Source organism: Neolamprologus multifasciatus, chromosome 7 (assembly GCF_963576455.1).
Source record: "Neolamprologus multifasciatus chromosome 7, fNeoMul1.2, whole genome shotgun sequence".
Classification (NCBI taxonomy): Eukaryota; Metazoa; Chordata; class Actinopteri; order Cichliformes; family Cichlidae; genus Neolamprologus; species Neolamprologus multifasciatus.
The window spans coordinates 4,979,660-4,999,545 of NC_140445.1; the positions used below are offsets into that span (position 1 = coordinate 4,979,660).

At 41.0% G+C, this 19,886-nt stretch overlaps 1 protein-coding gene across 2 annotated transcripts in view; it reads left to right on the top strand.

The window, feature by feature from the left end:
- Window positions 1-4,096: 4,096 nt before the first annotated feature.
- Window positions 4,097-19,886, top strand: part of exoc3l1 (exocyst complex component 3-like 1) — a 31,132-nt gene continuing 15,342 nt past the window's right edge. Inside the window, exons 1-4 of one of the 2 annotated variants that reach the window (XM_085168686.1) lie at window positions 4,097-4,618; window positions 14,365-14,540; window positions 16,377-16,596; window positions 19,446-19,649. In XM_085168686.1, the coding sequence (XP_085024812.1) occupies window positions 4,576-4,618; window positions 14,365-14,540; window positions 16,377-16,596; window positions 19,446-19,649 (643 nt within the window). In that variant the 5' untranslated portion in view covers window positions 4,097-4,575. The remainder of the gene's footprint in view (window positions 4,619-14,364; window positions 14,541-16,376; window positions 16,597-19,445; window positions 19,650-19,886) is intronic. The other variant, XM_085168687.1, reaches the window with a different exon arrangement.

Below are 19,886 nucleotides of genomic sequence, written 5' to 3' on the forward strand. Positions count from 1 at the left end.
CTGTGTGGTAAAGATACAAGAGCTGATGGTGCCCAGAGTGGTCTGGGAAGTGTGCTTAAAGTAAGAGACAAAATGAAGCTTATAATCATACCTGTAATTTATCACATAAACTTCAGTTATTTTTTTAAAGCATCTTCCAGCTTATTGATACGGTTCAACCTAATTTCTCACCAACACAATAATATAAGCTGCCCATGGGTCCACAAACAAACTGCAACCCAAAATGAACTTCCTTTAGTAGTTACTTGAGGCTGGTTCCAAAAGTGAATCAGTCTCATGTTAAAATCCTAAACTTGCCCAACATAGGTAGGTCTATGGTCTGTGAATAACTTAATACTGGGTGAATTGGTTTAATAATGGTATGAAAGGTATGTGGATGTACACAAGGAGCTGTGAGCTGCATGTTGTCCTTTCTTGAGAACAACATGCAAGCACTTAGCTAAGTGCTAACATTAGCTAAGTGCTAATGTTAGCACTTAGCTAATGTTAGCACTATTAGCAAGTAGCTATGTGTTGCACTTTTCTTTGGTGCAGCGTGCTAAATGATAAACAGGCTGGTTCTTATATAGTGCTAACCTACAATTTTGCACTTTTATATGACATATCTTATTCACATAAGCATTTTATCTATGCCTAATAAGATTCACACTCCAGTGAACGCATCGGAGAACAACCTGGAGTCCAGCATCTTCCTCAAGGATGCTTTGACATGCAGACTGGCAGCCAGGGTTTAAACTGCCACCTTGCCAGTTAGTAGGTGACCTGCTCTACCTTCTCAGCTACTAGTACCCTGAACTAGCTAGCATTAGCCAATATTTACTACTCCACCTTCTCATGCAACTATGGTCTGTTCTGGCTCCAAAGAAGTCAATATGGTGGCAGCCAAAACACTAATGTTAAAGCTTCAAAGTTCCAAAGAGGTGGACAATATTGCAGGGACTACTGCTATCTTTTATATACAGTCTAGTAGCTAATGCTATTCTGTACCTATCAAAGATCTATGCTAACAAAACGTGTGAAAAATAATATGAAACATATGCAGGTAGTGTTTCTAGAGATCATGCAACAATGGGATGGTGTTTTTAAAGACAAACTCTCTTTTAAAGATCTGGAAGAGTTATTCGTTTGTGAAAGTTCATTTTGCATTTTTCTGATCTCTGTCTGTCGACACCAGATATCACAAGTGAGCTGATTCTGACTGAAGCATTTATAAAACAAACAAAAAAAAAGGTATTTTTGGCTTGAAATGGAACCAGCTTTTACTAAATGAAGCTGATGTTTAATAAATAAGACTTTAAAGTAAGTAAAGTGGGCTTTTATTTTCCTCATTGAGCTCTTTTTGCAATCAGAGTTTTGCCTTCTGCTGGGCATCAGAAGTAATCCATTTAAATTTCTTCCTCACTGACTTCAAGTTTCAGGCCTGGAAGCCTTTTCCATCTTCTATATACAGCTATATTCACAATACAGCTGATTTACATATATATATATATCCCCTTTTTTGTCAGCCAGCTGCATAAGGAAGCATTAAAAAGTGATTTTAGTTGTAGCTCATAAACACTGCACACCAGCTATCACTCATCTCACATCTCGCCAGAGATTCAAAAGAAATCCAGTCAGTTTTCTGGGTATGTGTGATTTCAGCGAACCATCAAAGAGAAAGCTACACCCACACAGCTCCGGACCCTCGATGGGCTGAGGTGGGTCAATGGAATATTTTCAAAAGCTCAGCGAACACTGAAATACCGACCCGGCGGTGACAGATTTGCACACTCTGGAGGCCATTTGTGGAAAACTTTTATTTTGAGTAAGGAAAAAGATGCTCTAAAAGGGAAGCTACTGCTTTTTTTGTCTTATTGTCTTTTCTTTATCCGTGTGAACCAAAAGCTCAGCCTTCAGCTTGTTCTACTTTTGACTCTGTGATGTCACAGAGAATAGATATCTCTAATGCGATCGTTAGACCTCATTAAACTTCAAGAAAGCTACTCTAGTAGATTCAAAACATTTCTCAAGTCCACAAAGAAATGTGGCTAAAAAAAACAGCTCTCACACATTAAACAGGCCACATCAGTCATTCTCAGCCTTTCTCAAAGTCCGTTTCAGTTTGGTTTGTTATTCGATCTGCAGAGCACCCGTGCCGAAATGCTAAACTCGCTTGAGGAAATCAGTAATGCAGCACCGAAAGATGATGGGAGACTGTGTTTGTGCTGGCTCCGGCCACGGGGCCACTTGGCACGCTCCTCGCTGTGTTGTGAAGAGGTCCGGGAAGCTTGGAGGCGTAAACAGGGCGGCGGGGTCAGAGGACTCAACTGGTCCACAAATAAACAAACTGTCCTCGGGGGCAGTAGCCGGTACTGGTGAGACAGCTGCAGAGGATCAGAGAGGGTCAATGACACGTGCTGTTTTTGTTGAGTGGAAACTTTCAACACATTTTGTTCCACAACAGTTTATCCAGAACTTGACTAAATCATCTGAGACACCTACAAAGTGCCTTCCAATACAACACCACTCATCAAGGACTCCATTACTTGTTGGCTCTGTTCTTTTCCACTGGGTTGTAAGATAATGACTTATGCATTATACATTGTTTCTTCTGTTAATGGTTTCCCTTTGAGTCGAGGAGACTCTCAGACTCCTGAGGGGGTCCTCTGGAACACCGGGTCCATTCGCTGTGCCCCCCACACCCCCATCCCCACCCCATGTGCCACCATCTGGATTGTTTTCCTGCTCTCCTCCCCTCGTCATCTTTCCCTTGTGATGCTTTCGCGTCACATGGGACATTTTTAAGATGCCATAACAAACAATCGTTTCAGTGTTGTGACTGAAGTGTACCATGGGATACAGTGTTGTTTGATAACACATGCATTAAGCAGTGATGTGTTTATAGGTGCGTCATACCACCAACAGCTGGGTGAAGCAAAAACTCTAAATTTGTGCATTTATTCTTGATCTTGTTCTCTTGTTTTGTAGCTCTTATCCATTTCACGCGGTACCTCTTGGTGACTGTTAAATCCAGAATTTAAAATCCTTAACACATACAAACTCTTGAATGATTAAGCCCCATCGTATCCTAAAGACCTCATAGTTTGATCGTTTCAGACTGTCCACTTCTTTAAGGTTCCTAGAGTTTCAAAAAGTAGAATGGGAGGCAGAGACTTTGGGTATCAATTGCTCCCAGTTGGGTTGAGGAAACAGACAGCCTCTGTAGTTTTAAGATGACATCAAACTTTTCTTTCTGCCAAAATTTTTGGTTATCGCTGGTAGTTGTGCTGTGATCCACTTGTTAACTGATGATCTAATGATATGTTTCCAGGTCCAAATGATGGATGTGGCCATGGTTGAGTATATCCTCCTCTTAAAACAACAGTCGCCTCAAGGTGTGACTAGATGTTTCATGCTTTGCTCTCTTTTTATTAGGATAGTTCATGTGATTTGGTAGTGAAGGCAGCAGCATGGTGGTGCAGTGGTTAGTGCTTTTGCCGCCCAGAAAGAAGGTCATTGATTCAAATCCGTCATCTACCTGGGTTCTCTCCAGGTAATCCAGCTTTCTCCAACACTCCAAAGACATGCATGTTTGGCTAATTAATGATTCAGAATAACAGAGAGGAAATATCTGAAGCCCTCTCCTTTGTTCTTTGTCATGTAACGACATGATCAACAGTCCAGCTGATGTTTTGTTGTGAGCCACCGTGTTTCACCAAATGGATTTGCCTCTATCATACTGCTCGCCGTGAACTGCAGTCAGTTTAACTCATTAGATAAACTTCATAAGTCCTCCCAGCATGCTTTGTGGGATCGTACCACTCGACATAAGTCCTCCACCTTCCTTTCACTCCACGTGTGCTTATATGTCGTTATTACTACCACTTTATTATCTCTCCTGTATTGTCTCCTCACCCTGAACTCCCCGAGTCGAGTTCTGTTTGACGTCACTTCCTTTTAAAGGGGAGTTTTTCCTCCCCACTATTGGCAAGTGCCGCTCACGGGGAATCTCCTAATTACTGGGGTTCCCTCTAACATCATGGGGTCTTTACCTTTAAAAAAGATAAAAAGATATGACGGACTGTTGTAAAAATGAAATTCAATTCCTCTAGTTGAAAGAAAACTAATAATCTAACTATTTATTTGCAATTGTTTTGTTGGCTATAAAACTATAAAAAACAATCACCTCGAACAGCATTTACCATCTTCTGCACAGGCTCCTGAAAGCAGCACATCACCCTATACCCTCCCTTTCTCCCCCTCCCTCCCCTCTCTTTCCACCCTCAGGCATTATTCTCTTCCTTTAACTCCCCCTCCTTTCCTGCCGGCCTCTCAGCAGAGGATGTGTCTGGAGAGAGAGTGTATGTGTGTGAGAGAGAGGAAAAGAGGAAAGCCTTCAGTAGAATGGATATGTGCCTTCTCTCCTCCACCCTTTCTTCTCCTTCTCCTTCTCCTTCTGCTTCCTCCTCTCCTCTTCCTCATCAGTGTCTTCATTCACTGTCTTCCATCAGATCTGCGCCCTGGGCACCTTCAGCACCGGCCCTCGGAGGAAAAGGAGACTCGTCGGGTGGATGGGCGGCTGAAAACTGAACTCCAATGTCAGCTGGGGATCAGAAGAATGGTGGTGACAAACCAGAAGGTAATGGGACACACACACACACACACACACACTGCTTGCCTGTGGCCAACACCCACTTCTTCTAAAGCCTCTTAACAGCTAGAACCAAAACAAAGCTGTGCGTGAGGCTGCACTCTTACTTCTCTGTGAGAGAAATGAATGAACGCACCAGAACTCATGACTGAGGAGTTCGCCTCACACTGATGGATTGATTTGTAGTGACTGATGAAATATTGAAGAAGCCAGTGCTTGTGAGATACAAGATTCTTCCTGTGTCCAGTGTTTCTGCTGGGGGCGAGAAAACTACAGACACTACAAGTGTGTTTGGGTATAAAAGTTTAATTTTCTCATGATGCAATTTCAAACCTGTGAATGTTCAAATATGCATTTCATGAGGGCTTTGAAGATCGTGTATAACTGAAAGCTCCACTGCAGCTGCTGAAGTGACCGTGTGCTGTTGTGTTTAATGTCAGAAATCTCAGATAAATAGATATAAAAGATGTATGCAGCCACCCGCTACATGATGTTGGAGCTCTAAGTTAGCTCGGTTAGCAAGCTCCTGGCATAAACTGAATGAGTGCACAGACACAGATACCTGCTATTTAGTTATGTTATGCTACGTAATATAAAAAACTGCAAAAAACACAAAATGCTAGATTGAACTAAAGCACAAGCTTCTTGGACACACTGTGGGTCATATTCCTTGTCACATAATTCCATTAAAATAATCCAAACAGCCTAAACTTGGTTGAGAGGTCCAGCTCGGGAAATTAGGAGAGGTGAGGCCAACCTAACAGTATCCAGTCTGGTGAGTGATTTAAAAAGAACTCACCCACCATACGGTTGTTATTAAGGGGAAAGAGCCTCTTCAGATAGAGGATTGGAGTCGATGTGGATTGAAAACACTGTAGGTTCTGCATCAGCATGTTTTTGTTGTTTGTACCTTCTTGATTTTCTTATCACACATATACGATAAGAAACAGCATCTTTAAATGCAGCTACCTGAAAATGTCAGCTGAATCGATCTCACTCCTTTCCACTTATCTTTGACTTTTAGACCAACTACTGAACATTGAGTAGCAGGTTTAAACTCATCAGGATCTTCTCATATAAAATCAGCAGTAAATAATTTTCAAATTGCAAAAATCGTTATGAATCAGGTCTGTCTAATCGCCGTCGGCAACTAACGATCACATTGTCCATTGTGCTGCAGATCTGTAACCTTTCAACCTCCAGAGTGCCAGAAAGCCAGGCGGCCCAGCGCAGCACATTGCTGTCTGCTGAGTCACTAACCAGTACATTATTCCATTAAGACCAATTATGTTGTGTAATTCCAATTGAGGCAGTCATGTGACTAACTGTGTTCTAGCTGACTCACAGATGAGATATGATATCCTGCTTACCTGACAGGCACAACACAAAGAGTCTGGGCTAGAACAGTCCCTCCATTGGGACAGGGAGAATTGTTTGACTGCGCAGCACTTCCCATTCCCGAATTGTTGGGTAACTTGGGATGTGCTGGAAGCTATGTACATTTTTAGGCATTGTCTCTTTTTACTATATACAAAGAAGATAAGAATCCCGATTCTTGTCACTTCACTGAAGTCTTGGAATCACCTGATCTTTCACCCAAGAGACAAGGGTCATGTGTATGACCAATGTTTAGACTCGATAGAAGAGATATATTTCACAGAGGATGTTAAACGTGGAGTTTCCAGGCAGGAGGAAAAAAGGAAGACCTCAGACAAGCTTTGTGGAATTAGTGAAGGAGGACATGTAGAGGAGAATGCCAGGGACAGTGTGAGATGCAGGCAGATGATCTGCTGCGGCCCCGTTCAGTGTTGTACAATCATCCAGTAAGGAAATCCGCCCCCCCAAAAAAGTTGATTCTGTTTATCTGGACGTAGCGTTTTCACCGGGAGAAAAGTTTTGTCACTCATCTAAGTGACTTCTTCAGTCTCAGCTGACTGCAGGTCAGCTGAGGTAACAGTACATTTGCATAATGACTGAAACTAACACTACTAACGAACAGTGGGCTGTGAGGTCAGTTCCTTGATCATTAATATGCAAATTGTCATGACCAGTGATCAAAGCCCACTGATCAATGGCCATGAGTATCATTCACAGAGAGTTGGGGAACGGCTGCAATCACAGCATTGAAAGATGGTGACAGATGGACCCTTAGGCCCCCTCCTCGATTCAGAGATGGTCTTTCCCTTTTCACGTAAATGGCCTCCTTGACTCCGCCCTCAAACCAGCGTTCCTCCCTGTCCAGGATGTTACATCCTCATCATTGAAAGAGTGTCCACTGGCCTGTAGGTGTGAATAGACTGCAGAGTCCTGGCCTGACGAGGTAGCTCTTCTGTGTTGTGCCATCTGCTTCACCAGAGGTTGTTTGGGTTCCCCGATGTACAAATCCTGGCAATGCTCCTGGCACTTAACAGTGTACACTATGTTACTCTGTTTGTGTCGAGGGATCCGATCCTTGGGGTGGACCAATGGTCTTTGATCAGTGGTCATGGCAATTTGCCTATTAATGAAGAAACTGACCTCCCAGCCCATTGTTCCTTCAGTGGTGCTGGTTTCAGTCATTGTACAAATGTACTCGTTATAAAGTCATCTTTCTTTCAAGTCAAGTCATCTTTATTTATATAGCACATTTAAAAGACATCAAGTATCGGCCAAAGTGCTGAACAGAGGGATAATATAATAAAAGAATTAAAATAGAAAGAAAACATTTTTTTTTTTAAAAAAGAATTGTAAGACATATCCAAAAGCCTTGGAAAATAAGTAGGTCTTGAGATTCGATTTAAAGACTTCCAAGGATGAAGAGAATTTTATGAAGGGGGGGAGACTATTCCAGAGTCTCGGGGCGGCAATGGAGAAAGCCCTGTCACCTCTAGATTTGAGCTGGGAGCGTGGAACTGATAAAACCATCTGACTGGAGGAGCGCAGAGATCGAGTGGGTAAGTGCAGGCTAAGAAGATCTGAAATGTAACCTGGAGCCAAACCATGGAGGGCTTTAAAAACAAATAATAAAACCTTAAAATCAATTCTATGTTTAACTGGTTGCCAATGTAGAGATGCGAGTACCGGGGTAATACTCTCTCTTTCTAGTCCCCGTCAGGAGCCTTGCGGCTGCATTTTGAACAAGTTGCAGGCGTGACAGGTTTGAGTGACAAATGCCTAAATAGAGAGAGTTACAATAGTCAAGACGTGACGATGTGAAAGCATGGATAACAGTTTCCAGGTCTTTAGATGACAGGATATTTTTGAGTTTAGAAACGCTCCCGAGTTGGAAAAAACTGCCACGAACAACTGAATTTAGTTGCTTGTCCAGCTTGAGAGTGGAATCAAAAATGAAACCAAGATTTTTTATGGGGATGTACATTAGCTGATAATGGGCCCAGATTGTCTAATAGAGTCCTGCTTACCGAAGATTATAATGTCGGTTTTGTCATGATTTAGTTTGAGAAGGTTCAGAGACATCCAGCAATGTATGTCGCTAAGACACGCTGAGACTTTCTGCAGCGTATCAGCGCCTGGTTTTAGAGAAACTCTGCAAGTTTGGGAAACCTGCAGAGAGCTGAGACTGAAGAAGTCATTTGGATGAGTGACGAAACGTTTCTCCTACTGAAAACGCTGCGTCCAGATGAACAGAATCAACCTTTTGGGGGATGTTTTATCTATAATTTCTGACGGTTGATATGAAGGTTAATCTGCAAAGTGTATTGACGATAACTATATTCTAGGAAAGTGTAAATAGGGGTTAGGTTTCTCTGTGTTGGTACTCAGTTTGTTAAATTATATCTATTATTTATATTATTTCCTCTGTCTTCATTACATTTTGAATAATAAGGCTTTAAAGTCAAAGCTGTGTTAATGGTATAATAAGCGAAAGTTCACCGGCTCTCCAAAATAAAAATCTCATAAGAAGTCTGTATTTTTCCTCGCTGAATGTCATGTTCTGTGGTGGGTAGCTCAATACTGAACATTCAGAGAAAATTATGGGAGAATATTTGGGGGCAGCTTTGGGAGCCGTAACTAAATCAGAGTGTACTTTTCTTGTGCTGGTAAATGAGAAAGCGATTAAAAAAGACATTAAGTGAGGCAATCCATAATCGCTCTTGACAGGCTGCTTCCCAGCTGGGAACAAATCTCATCACTGCACATTTCTGCACGAGCATTTCTCTGAAGCAGAGCTGCTGTGACAGAAGTAATGACGCCGCCGAGGGAGTGAAACTTCTCTTCTAGCACATAATCGAGCCAATTCAAGCTCCTCTGTCATGGGAAAGGTTGTGACCAGCTTTCAAAACTTCCTTCAAATGATTTTAAACTGTGACGTTTAGAATCACTCGTTTGTCTAAATATGATCAAATACTGTTCCCTGTAGTAACGCAGCTAATCTCATGATGGTAATAGCCCTGAACTATAGTCACACCCAGGGAGTATAAGGCGTTTGACATGTTGTCTCTGCATTTCCGCTTGCACTTTCAAGTTTTATTGCATGTTTTGTGTGTTTGTTCCTCTGTAAGAAACACAAACAAACACACAGTTCTTTTGCTATAAAGAGTGTTGTAGGGGAAAGTGTTTTTAAGTCAAACAGAAAAAATAAATTAAAAAAAATTAAAATAAATAAATAAATAAAATAAATTTTAAAAAAATTAAATAAATAAATAAATAAAATAAATTTAAAAAAATTAAAATAAATAAATAAATAAAATAAATTTTAAAATATGTCAGATTCCTTTTCCCTCAATTGATGAAATTAAATGTTTATACAAGTTGAATATTTTAACTTTATGCTGTATTATTTGATTCTCAGCTGTTATATGAAATCAAACATTTTAGTTTTGTTACTGAGTTTATTAGACTCTTTAAATGATGGGTCCACTGGATTGCTTTGCCAAGTGTGAAAACTGCAGTGAAGTCACTGAGTAAGTCGTTACTCACATGAATGAAATGTCTCACTCTCCCTTTTGTTGTGGTGCTAGCATCACTACATAGGAGTGAAGTTGCCTTAAATGTTAAATATTGTTTTAATCACACATTTTGATTGAATCAAGAAGAAATAAAGTACATATTTTTTGCCTTTCCACTGTGATCTCTATATTATAGATGATTCAATATGGAAAACCTGAGGGATGTTTTTCACTTGAGTTTACGGTTGTACGGCTTGTGGCTCATGGACAGTTTCAGAATATGTTTTTTTACACTTAAAGGAAGGGAAGTATTTATGTACAAAGAAGAGCACCAGCTAGCATTATGTTTTCATCGAGGTACTGTCCTTGTGCTAATTAACAAACTGTGTTAAAATATTAGTATCAAACGGACTTATTACAGTTTTTAAGGAAGGTGTAAAGAAAGGGAGGACAAGAGAAGTGCTTTTCGATCAGATGGAGAGCAGCTTTCACTTGGTCCCCCTTGTTGCTTCCCCCCTTGCTCTGCTCTGCTCCGCTCCCCTCGACTGTGCTGACCTCCCAACTTTAATACCATGTGACCAAGCAGACTTTTATCATTTCCTTGGTTTGGAAGGTGTGGGTAGGCATGCGGTGAGTTTTGCAGTAAGGTGAACAGAGACTTGAGTAGTATCTGTCATGGTTAACTCTCAATATTAAAAAATGAATGTTGTGTCATGATCCTGGTTTTTTGACCCTGCCCGTTGGCTTTTGGAATTTTTTTAGTTGCGGACTTTATTTAATGCCCCTCTTTGTATACTCTTGACCTTTGACTTCAGTGTGGTGTATGGGTAGCAGTTAGTATTTTGCTTAGAGGTCAGATCATATAGGGTTTTCTTTTGTTTTTTCTTAGCGTTCCCATTAGTGACTAGTTTGTATATTAGTGTCATTGTTTGGATGTTTGTTACTTCCTGTTTTATTTTGCTAGTCTCTTATCTCATGTGCATTTTGTTTAGTTTTGTTTCCCCTTGTCTCATTAGATTCTGTTTTCCAACTCCATCATGTCATGTGGAGTGTTGGCAAACCAGCTGGTTAAATTAAATACTGTCAGACATTCTCATAGATACTCATTTAAAAGCACTGTTGACACTGCACCTGGTCAACTTGCCTATTTTATGGTCAGAGCTGCCTTCAACTCTCTACCGTCGTCACAGCTTTTCTTGCTAATGTAAGAAATTATTAGAAACTTTTTCTACTCTACATGACACATGCTGGCCAAGGTGGTTAGCAAGACCAAACTCATCACTTATGATGCTAAATATGTAGTGCATGTCATAGCTGATCTCAGAGCAGTGAAGGCTGAGCCAGATTGTTTCACACACTCCCGTCCCGTCAGCGAAAAACCAGAGTTTATCCACCAGAAAAAAAGTTGCTGTCTTCCACTTGCCCAGCTCCTTTACTGTTAATGGGAGATGAGCACAAAATTAGCACAATGTCACGGTCTGGCCAGCAGACCGTGGGGATATGGGGGAATGAGGACCCAAAACGCATAGAGCCGGGTCCGTGACACACAAATAGATGAGAAGCTTTAAGATCGAAGTGAAAAAATCACTGTTTTTCAATTTGCATCTATTTTTAGATTTGATGAGGAAAGCACTGCTTGCCTTGCTTGCCCTGACAGGAAGTAATATTTATTCAAAAATAAAAGTTTGCAAAAGAAAAACAATAATTGTAAATACTTAAAAAACACAGAATTAAATGTTAAAATTACTTGCATTGTATGCATAGATTTATTGCAGTTGTATCAATCAAGCATTACCGAGTGATAGTCACGTCAATGCAGCAACACACCCGACGTGTGTTACTGCATGTCGGGTGTGACTCATGCTGGCCAAGGTGGTTAGCAAGACCAAACTCATCACTTATGATGCTAAATCACTAAAGCTCATTTAGTTGCTATTGCTAGCTGTGTTTCCATGTGTAGTGCATGTCATAGCTGATCTCAGAGCAGTGAAGGCTGAGCCAGATTGTTTCACACACTCCCGTCCCGTCAGCGAAAAACCAGAGTTTATCCACCAGAAAAAAAGCTGCTGTCTTCCACTTGCCCAGCTCCTTTATTGTTAATGGGAGATGAGCACAAAAGTGAAAGGAAAAATCACTGTTTTTGTCATGGTCCTGGGTCGGTGACCCAGCGCTTTGAGTTTGTTATTAGTGTTTTCTAGTTTATTTCTGATCTTGTATTGGTTGTTGGTGTTTGGTTGTGTTTATCTTCCCTACCTGCGTCTCCCTCGGTGCTCTGTTCATGTCCTCGTGTTATGTAAAACAGTCTGTGTGTTTCCTGTTTTACTTTGTAGGGTTGTGTCTCGTTATGTCCATTAGTTCCAGCTGTGTCCCCTCCTGTGTGCCATTTCCTGATTACCTGGTGTGTGTATTTATAGTGGGTGTCGGTCTGTGTTCGTTGTCGGCTCGTCTGTGTTTCATGGTGTCTGTTCCTCGTCTGTGTCTCTCTGCCTCCCACCCCATTTGTATGATCCGGTTTGTTATTTAGCTCACCCAGTTTAGGTTTATGTTCTGTCCTGCCCTCAGTTCTGTTATTTGTACATTGTAAATTAAACCCTCACTCTCATCCTCATATCGGCTGTCTGCATTTTGGGTCCTCCGTTTCCTCCACACCACACGGCTCACCCCGCCAGCCGTGACAGTTTTTCAATTTGCATCTATTTTTAGATTTGATGAGGAAAGCACTGCTTGCCTTGCTTGCCCTGACAGGAAGTAATATTTATTCAAAAATAAAAGTTTGCAAAAGAAAAACAATAATTGTAAATACTTAAAAAACACGGAATTAAATGTTTAAATTACTTGCATTGTATGCATAGATTTATTGCAGTTGTATCAATCAAGCATTACCGAGTGATAGTCACGTCAATGCAGCAACACACCCGACGTGTTGTTTCTTAGCTTTGTTATTCCAACATAGAGGTAAAAAATAAAACAGAATCTCAGTGGCTGAACTGAGATGGAAATAAAATGGAACAAATGTAGAACATCTTATAATAAAACACGCATAATAGTTTAACTAACATCCATAATTTACTACTGCGAAGCTAGAACTTCTCTGACATGTCTAATGCAGTATAAGTTGGCGCGTGCAGATTAAAACAGATCAACGTAATATAATAAACCTTTGTTTGTGTTTTCTTGTCCTCTTAGAGAAATGTGCAACGACACCTCAGAACAAAATTATTCTGAGTGTTCAGTTTCACCCTGTGATGAAACATTTCTGATAGTGGTCATTTCCAGGATTATAATGCCCCCCACTGATAGGACATAAGGGCTCAATGCTTTGATGAGGATGAAAATGATATGAGAAAATGAAAATGAGATTCACTAAACACCTAAGGGAGATTTTGGAACATCAAAATACCAAATGAGGGGATATGTTTTGGAAGAGTGGCGTTCCTTCCCTGCTGTGGAGTCCTGAGACTTTGAGCTTTGAAGCTGCTCTGACACAGGATGGCTCAGCAGCTTACTAACACAGCTAAGAGTCTTTTATAGTCGTTCTGCTGGACAGCTCTTTCAAATTTAATAAACAAGTGTCTTCAGGAATCAAATCTAGCTTTTACCAGCTGCGCCTTATTGCTAAGGCTAAGCACTATGTCCCTCACAAAGATCTTGTAAAGGTCATTCATGCTTTTGTGACTTCTAGATTGGATTACTGTAATTCCCTCTACTTTGGTCTTCACTCCGCTCTCCTTCATAGACTTCAGCTTGTCCAGAATGCTGCGGCTTGCCTTCTGACTGGCACTAGAAAGCCTCTATCACCCCAGTTCTTACTGATTTGCATTGGTTACCCATAAAGCATCGCATCGAATTTAAAATATTGTTGCTCACCTTTAAAATTATAAATAATTTAGCCCCTCGTTATCTTGCAGATCTTCTTAGTCTATATGTCCCTGGGCGAGCCCTCAGGTCTTCAGCCCAATTACTCCTGGCTCAGCCTGGATCTAGACTTAAATCTAGGGGTGACCGTGCTTTTGCCCTGGTTGCACCGAATCTGTGGAACAACCTTCCTGTCGCTATCCGTGCGTCAGACTCCGTTTTATCTTTTAAATCCCGTTTAAAAACTCATTTATTCAACATAGCTTTTCCATCTAGTTAGCGTCCCTGTTGGTTCAATTTCTTATTTATGTACTTTATCTTTTAGCTATATCTGTTCTTAGTAACTTTGTTCTTATATTCCCTTTTATTGTTGTATAATTAGTGCCCTTAACCTGATGACATATGTGGTACCTTGTTAACAGTCTTTTATTTATTGTCTTAATTTTCCTGTTTTTATTGTAAAGCACTTTGGTGTACCACTGGTCTTTTAAATGTGCTATACAAATAAAGTTGTATTGTATTGTATTGTATTTATATATAAAAATAAAATGTAATTTAATTTTTATTCTTTACATTTTACCCAAACATGAACTTGTGAACTTAGTAGTTTTAATATATCTTGTGGATAAAACACGCCTCTTTGCGGTGCGTGTGACTGTGACTGTATATAAAAGATGTTTGTAGCTTTAAGGGCTGAAGTTAATTAAACCTGCATTCTATCTAATGGCCAACAGGGGGCGTTTCAAACACAACAGACTGGAACAGAACAGAAAGGCCAGGGGGAATCAACCTGCTGCTCACTTCCTCTATGACTTCAGTAAAAGAGTTTATCGTCTCAGTCACAAGTTTCAACACTGCGATGTTCATGGTGTAAATTACAGTTTGAAAAGACAATAAAACAGAGTATGCTTAAGGGCAGGCCTGCCTCTTTATGGGCGAGTTGCTTCACTATATCTCCCTGCCTGATATTTTCTTCTCTTTGTCTCTCAGACATGGTGCCACAGCCTGAGGTGTGGCCTGAGGTGGAGAGGGCAGAGTGTTTGGCCCGCGGCGCTGCCCTGAAGTGGGCGTCGGGTGTTTTCTGTCGGCCTGAACATCTGGAGCGACTCGGTCAATACAGGAAGAGAGAAAGTCAAAGGACAGCGTCCGTTCACACCAGACTGAAGGTGACAACACAGTCCACAAATACGCATGAATGCACAATAATGGAGCCGTAGTTTAAAGCAGTTTAAATTATCCCAATAAGGCACATAAAAGAAACCTAATCTACTCTTCCTTATTTTCTGTTGCATACAGTGCTGCAAAAAATAAGTTGTAATTATAGTTCTAACCCAGTTCAACAGAAAATGTGTTTTTAAAGTAATGATTTTATTTACTGAGGCGAAAAAAGCTATTCAAAGCTACCTGCCCCTTTGTGAAAAAGTAATTGCCACACCCTGGACTGATTACCACCAGACCTGCCGACTCAAGAAATCACTTGAGATTTCAATGAACAGCACATCATTCTGCACTCTAAAGAGACAAGTGAGAAATAAAGTCACTGATAGGGATGGGTATCGTTTAGGTTTTATCCGATACCGGTGCCAAACCGGTACTTTTGAAACGGTGCCGGTGCTTAAACGGTGCTCACACCGGTGCTTAAAGAATGGAAAACACAAACTTTGTCCAAAAACCTCTCATGTTCAGCTGTTTTTTTGTGAAAAGATAACAATGTTAGCCTTTTCTGCAGCTATGGGGCATATATGGTATCACTCTTGGCTGGAAGCAGTGCTTAAACAATGGAAAAAACACAAACTTTGTCCAAAAACCTCTCATGTTTAACTGTTTTCCACTTTTTCTTTGGTCATTTTAGCCTTTTTGGCCAGGGTGAAGGGAGTATCTGCCATCAAACAAGAAGACAGCCGCATGTAGCTATGATGATGTTTGCTAGTTCACCTTACATGCATTAATGTAATAACGTGGTTAGCCTACTCAACGTAAATTACACACGAACAACATTAAGCTACTCACGCAGAGAAGAACGGCTGCTGCTGCATCATCATCATCCGTCATCATTTCTGCTACACTGGCAGGGCTAGGGGCCAGGACTCTACTCTTCGGGTTTTTGGGGGATGCTGCTAACTCCGGGTCCGATAACAGGCACCACACCCGCAGTAGATGTGCTCGGTGTGAGGTCTCGCAGCAAGCTATCAAATACGGTGCATTTCTCGGCTTTAAAAAAAACGCTATGCGTTGCCAGGTGTTTCATCAGATTTGAGGTGTTACCTCCTTTGACAGTATCACAGTATCAGCTTAAAGCACTTGTTGCAGCTGCTGAGTTGCATATTTTGCTGTGAAGTACAGCCAGACTTTTGACCGCTTCGCCTTGGGCATTTTTAATCTGTAGCTCTGCTCTAAAAGAACGTACGTACCTGGACCCGCCTACTATCCTCGGAAACGTAAAATGATTGGCTAGAATCTAAAGTGTATCACAGCTCAGGAAAATAAAGCACCGAAATGTGCGCTGCTTTTCGGTCTGGTTACTACCGTTTATGTCAGAACCGGTGTCGATACCGGTACCCATCCCTAGTCACTGATGTCTATTAGTCTGGAAAGGAAAGATATTTCTAAGACTTTGGGACTCCACTGAATCATTATCGACACCACTTGGAACAGTGGTGTTGATAATTACCCTAAAAGCTCGTCGACGACTCATCCACGAGGTCACAAAAGAACCCAGAACAACATCAAAGACCTGCAGGCCTCACTTGTCCCGGTAGAGGTCAGAGGTCATGATTCTTCAGTAAGAGACGAGGAAACAAATGGCATCCATAGAAAAGTTCCAAGGAGAAAACCACTGCTGACCAAAAATCACGAAAACCTTCAGGAGGGTTTTTAGTCCCGTTACATCCGATCAGAAGAAAGATGGCATATAGGGAGGTGGAAGGACAGAGGAAAAGTTGCTGTTTTTCCGTTTTTTGTAAATAGACCTAACATTAACACTGCAATCCCTTTCTTTCCAGTCCATGGTCCAGTCGTACCTGGAGGGAGTGGGCTGGGGTCTGGAGCAGCTCCGCGAGGCCCGGACTGAGCTGAGGGAAGTGTCGCGTGATTTGAAGAAAGCTGGACTGGAGTCTGATCAAAACACAGAGGGGGGAAGATCTCTGGAGAGACTGAGAGAGGTGTCTGCAAACCACAGTCAGCTCCTCGCTGCCGTTAGCAACCTGCCACGACTTTACTCTGGTGAGAAGCAGCTGTGTGGATGAAAGTAGGATCCCATGACGAAAGTGACTAACATAGATGTCCCGGTCATCACGCTTTGCATGCATACATGCATACATTTGCCTTAATCCTGTTATATGATGAGCAGATTATTATAACTGGTTTTAATTTGACATGAAAGGACTTTAAATCTAGAGATGACATCATTTTACACAGTTTTATGCTGGAACAGGATTTCAGGAAAACTATTTGAAAGCTGACACTAACACCATAAAACATTTACAGTGATGCATTTTGGCAAATTTAACTGTGACTTTGTTTGTTTCTGTGTGTTTATGATTTGAAAACATATAAAAAAAGGTGTCCCACTGCTCTAATGTGTATTTTAAGGATACTGAGTTTTCCATGCTGAGGCCTTAAAAGCTTTAAAAGTGTGCACATGCTGTGATAATGCAATCTAATACATGCGCCCCGTAATGAACGGCATAATGTTCGGAAAGCATTTATTTAGATCTGCTAAGTAACAAGGTTCTTGTCTGTGAATGTGCTGCATTGAGTTCTAGTGTTTAATTTTAACTACCACATGTATCTGAATATGACATTTACGCTATTGCTGGTTGGAAAATCCCCTTATTTTTCTGCCTGATATTCAGAGGTGTGTCTGCATGCCTAAAAGAGGTGTTCTGATTGGCTGCCCTTTGCAGCCATGTTTAAATGGCAGGGGGGTGGGGCTTCTGATGTCACTGACATCTATGATGACCGCATTATGGGATATCCACTCATAATGACTTCAAACAGAAACTATAAAAAACTGTGTATAGGCAGTGTAAACTTTTTCATGTTTAATAATTCTTTTGGTAATTCTTATAGTTCCATGTAAACCACCACTAGGGCTGCCACAAACGATTATTTTGATAGTCGACTAGTCACCGATTATTTTTGCCATTAGTCGATTAATCAGATCATCAACATACAGCTTATTACACCAGCAGCATCTGCTCTTATATAACTATCATTAGCTTACAGCTTTAAGTGTTTAAGGTAAGTGCTAACTAAAAATAAAGACAAGTTGATAGTTTATTAAATTTTAATGAAATTTACAGATTGTTTTGGTGAAGTTTAATAAACTCCTTGCTATCTAAAATATAACGGGACACCAGAGTATATTCTCCAGCATCTCACACTTCTGATAATCAGCTGTCTGCTTGATGTTTATTCAGCTGTGTAAAAACTATAACTTTAATCTCAGCCAAACCAATTTACTCAGGAACAAATAAAATACTAAAAAAAGCCAAACAATAACATTTTTAAGTTATCTAAGTGACTTATATATGTTTAACCTGAGTAGCGAAAGACAGCGGTGGGTTTGAAAATGATTTGCCGGGAGTCCGGCGTTCTCGGGACCCACTAGCTATCGAGCTAGTGGGTGACAGACGTCTCCGAAAACGTCGGAGCGCTTTTGGAAATATGTGGTGTCTTGATAAACTGAGCAGATATTTGAGGTTTACACAGCTACATTCTCACCTGAAAATATGTTAAACGTTTATTTTGTGACCCAGAAAGAATAATAAGAGTAATATTAAAACTAACTAGCTGCCGCCATTGTTGGAAACTGAGCTGGGCTGCGCTATGAATTCTGGGACACAGCTTCTTCTTCTTCGGGGTTTAACGGCAGCTGGCATCCTTGTACATGCAGTGCTGCCATCTTCTGTTTCAGTCCGTTATTACACCCTTAAATCCTACTACTTATTCCTGCGTCTTTTGGGATCTAAACAAAGCCTCAAACGATGCGTCGACTATTAAAATCGTCGACGACTAGTCAACTAATCGTGGCAGCCCTAACCACCACCTCCACATACTCTTGAAAACACATAAAAAAAAGGTGTCCCACTGCTCTAATGTGTATTTTAAGGATATTGAGTTTTCCATGCTGAGGCCTTAAAAGCTTTAAAAGTGTGCACATGCTGTAATAATGCAATCTGATACATGCGGGGTGGCTGTAGCTCAGGTGGCAGAGCAGGTCAGCCACTAACCAGAAGGTCGGTGGTTTGATCCTAGGCTGCTCCAGTCTGCATGCCAAATATCCTTGGGCAAGATACTAACCCCATGTTGCTCTCCGATGCGTCCATCGGAGTGTGAATGTGTATGAATGGTAGACTACTTAGCACATAGGTCAGAAAAAAGTGTTTGTGTGAATGGGTGTGATTGGGTGAATGAATTAGTTGTATAAAGCGCTTTGAGCGCTCAGACAGAGTAGAAAAGCGCTATATAAGAGCAAGTCCATTTACCATTACTCTTGTCGGATTATGATATTATTTTATGCCATGTTAGACCCCTAATTAAAGATTGTGAATTATTATGTAGTTTTAGTTTGCATTATTCTCCTGAATTAGAAGAAGGTGATAACTATTACATTTGGTAAACTGATTTGCATTACATTAGACTGCTGATTTATTGTGAATGAATGATATTGTTTTGTGATGCATTATACTGCTGAGTTATAAGAAAATATTGTTCACAGAAAGTCATCGCCTTATTTGTCTGATTAGAAGAGAACAGAGCATACTGCCCCATCTCAGCAGGAGCAGATAAACAGGGAGCCAAGGTCGTAGCTTAGGCGCTGTGTGAGAGAAAGAATGTGAATGTTTAGGCTTTTATGATTAGGTGGGGGCCACTAGAGGCTATAAGAGTTTAATCAAGGCTCGACCATTTTGAGATCTGATGCTGTCTGCTGTATGGTGTCCATCTCCCACGCGTGTGTTCATTAAATCATCGTTTGACTTGACCTGGCCGGACCAGTGTTGTTATTTTGGGTTTTCCTCCTGTATCCATCCTCAATATTTGAATCCGTAACACTCTCTATTGCCCAGTGCGTAGCATGGTGATGGAGACAGAGCGCCTGGTGGAGTCCCGGCGGCTGTTGGAGGCCCATGCCAAGCTGATGGATCTGGAGTACTTGCAGGATGATATTCTGTGGCAGCTCAACAAGGCCGCAGGAGGTGCACTCAGCACTGAAGACCAGGAAGTGGTGGCCAAATATTTCTCTGGAGTCCGGCACCTGGTCGATGCACTGGGTGAGGAACTCATTAAGATACGGGAAAATCTGTTCAAGCTTAACCATCATTTTTCGTTAAAGTTCCTCTCCTAGCAGCCTAACAACACATCACTGTTAATCAGATTTACATGTTTCTGTAAAAAAACAACAACATTCATTCATATAAGTTGCTTAAAGTTGTTGAGACATGGTTTTAAATAACTGATCTTGATAAATTTGCAGCTGTAGCAACCAGTTTTGTTCTGGAGAGAAACCT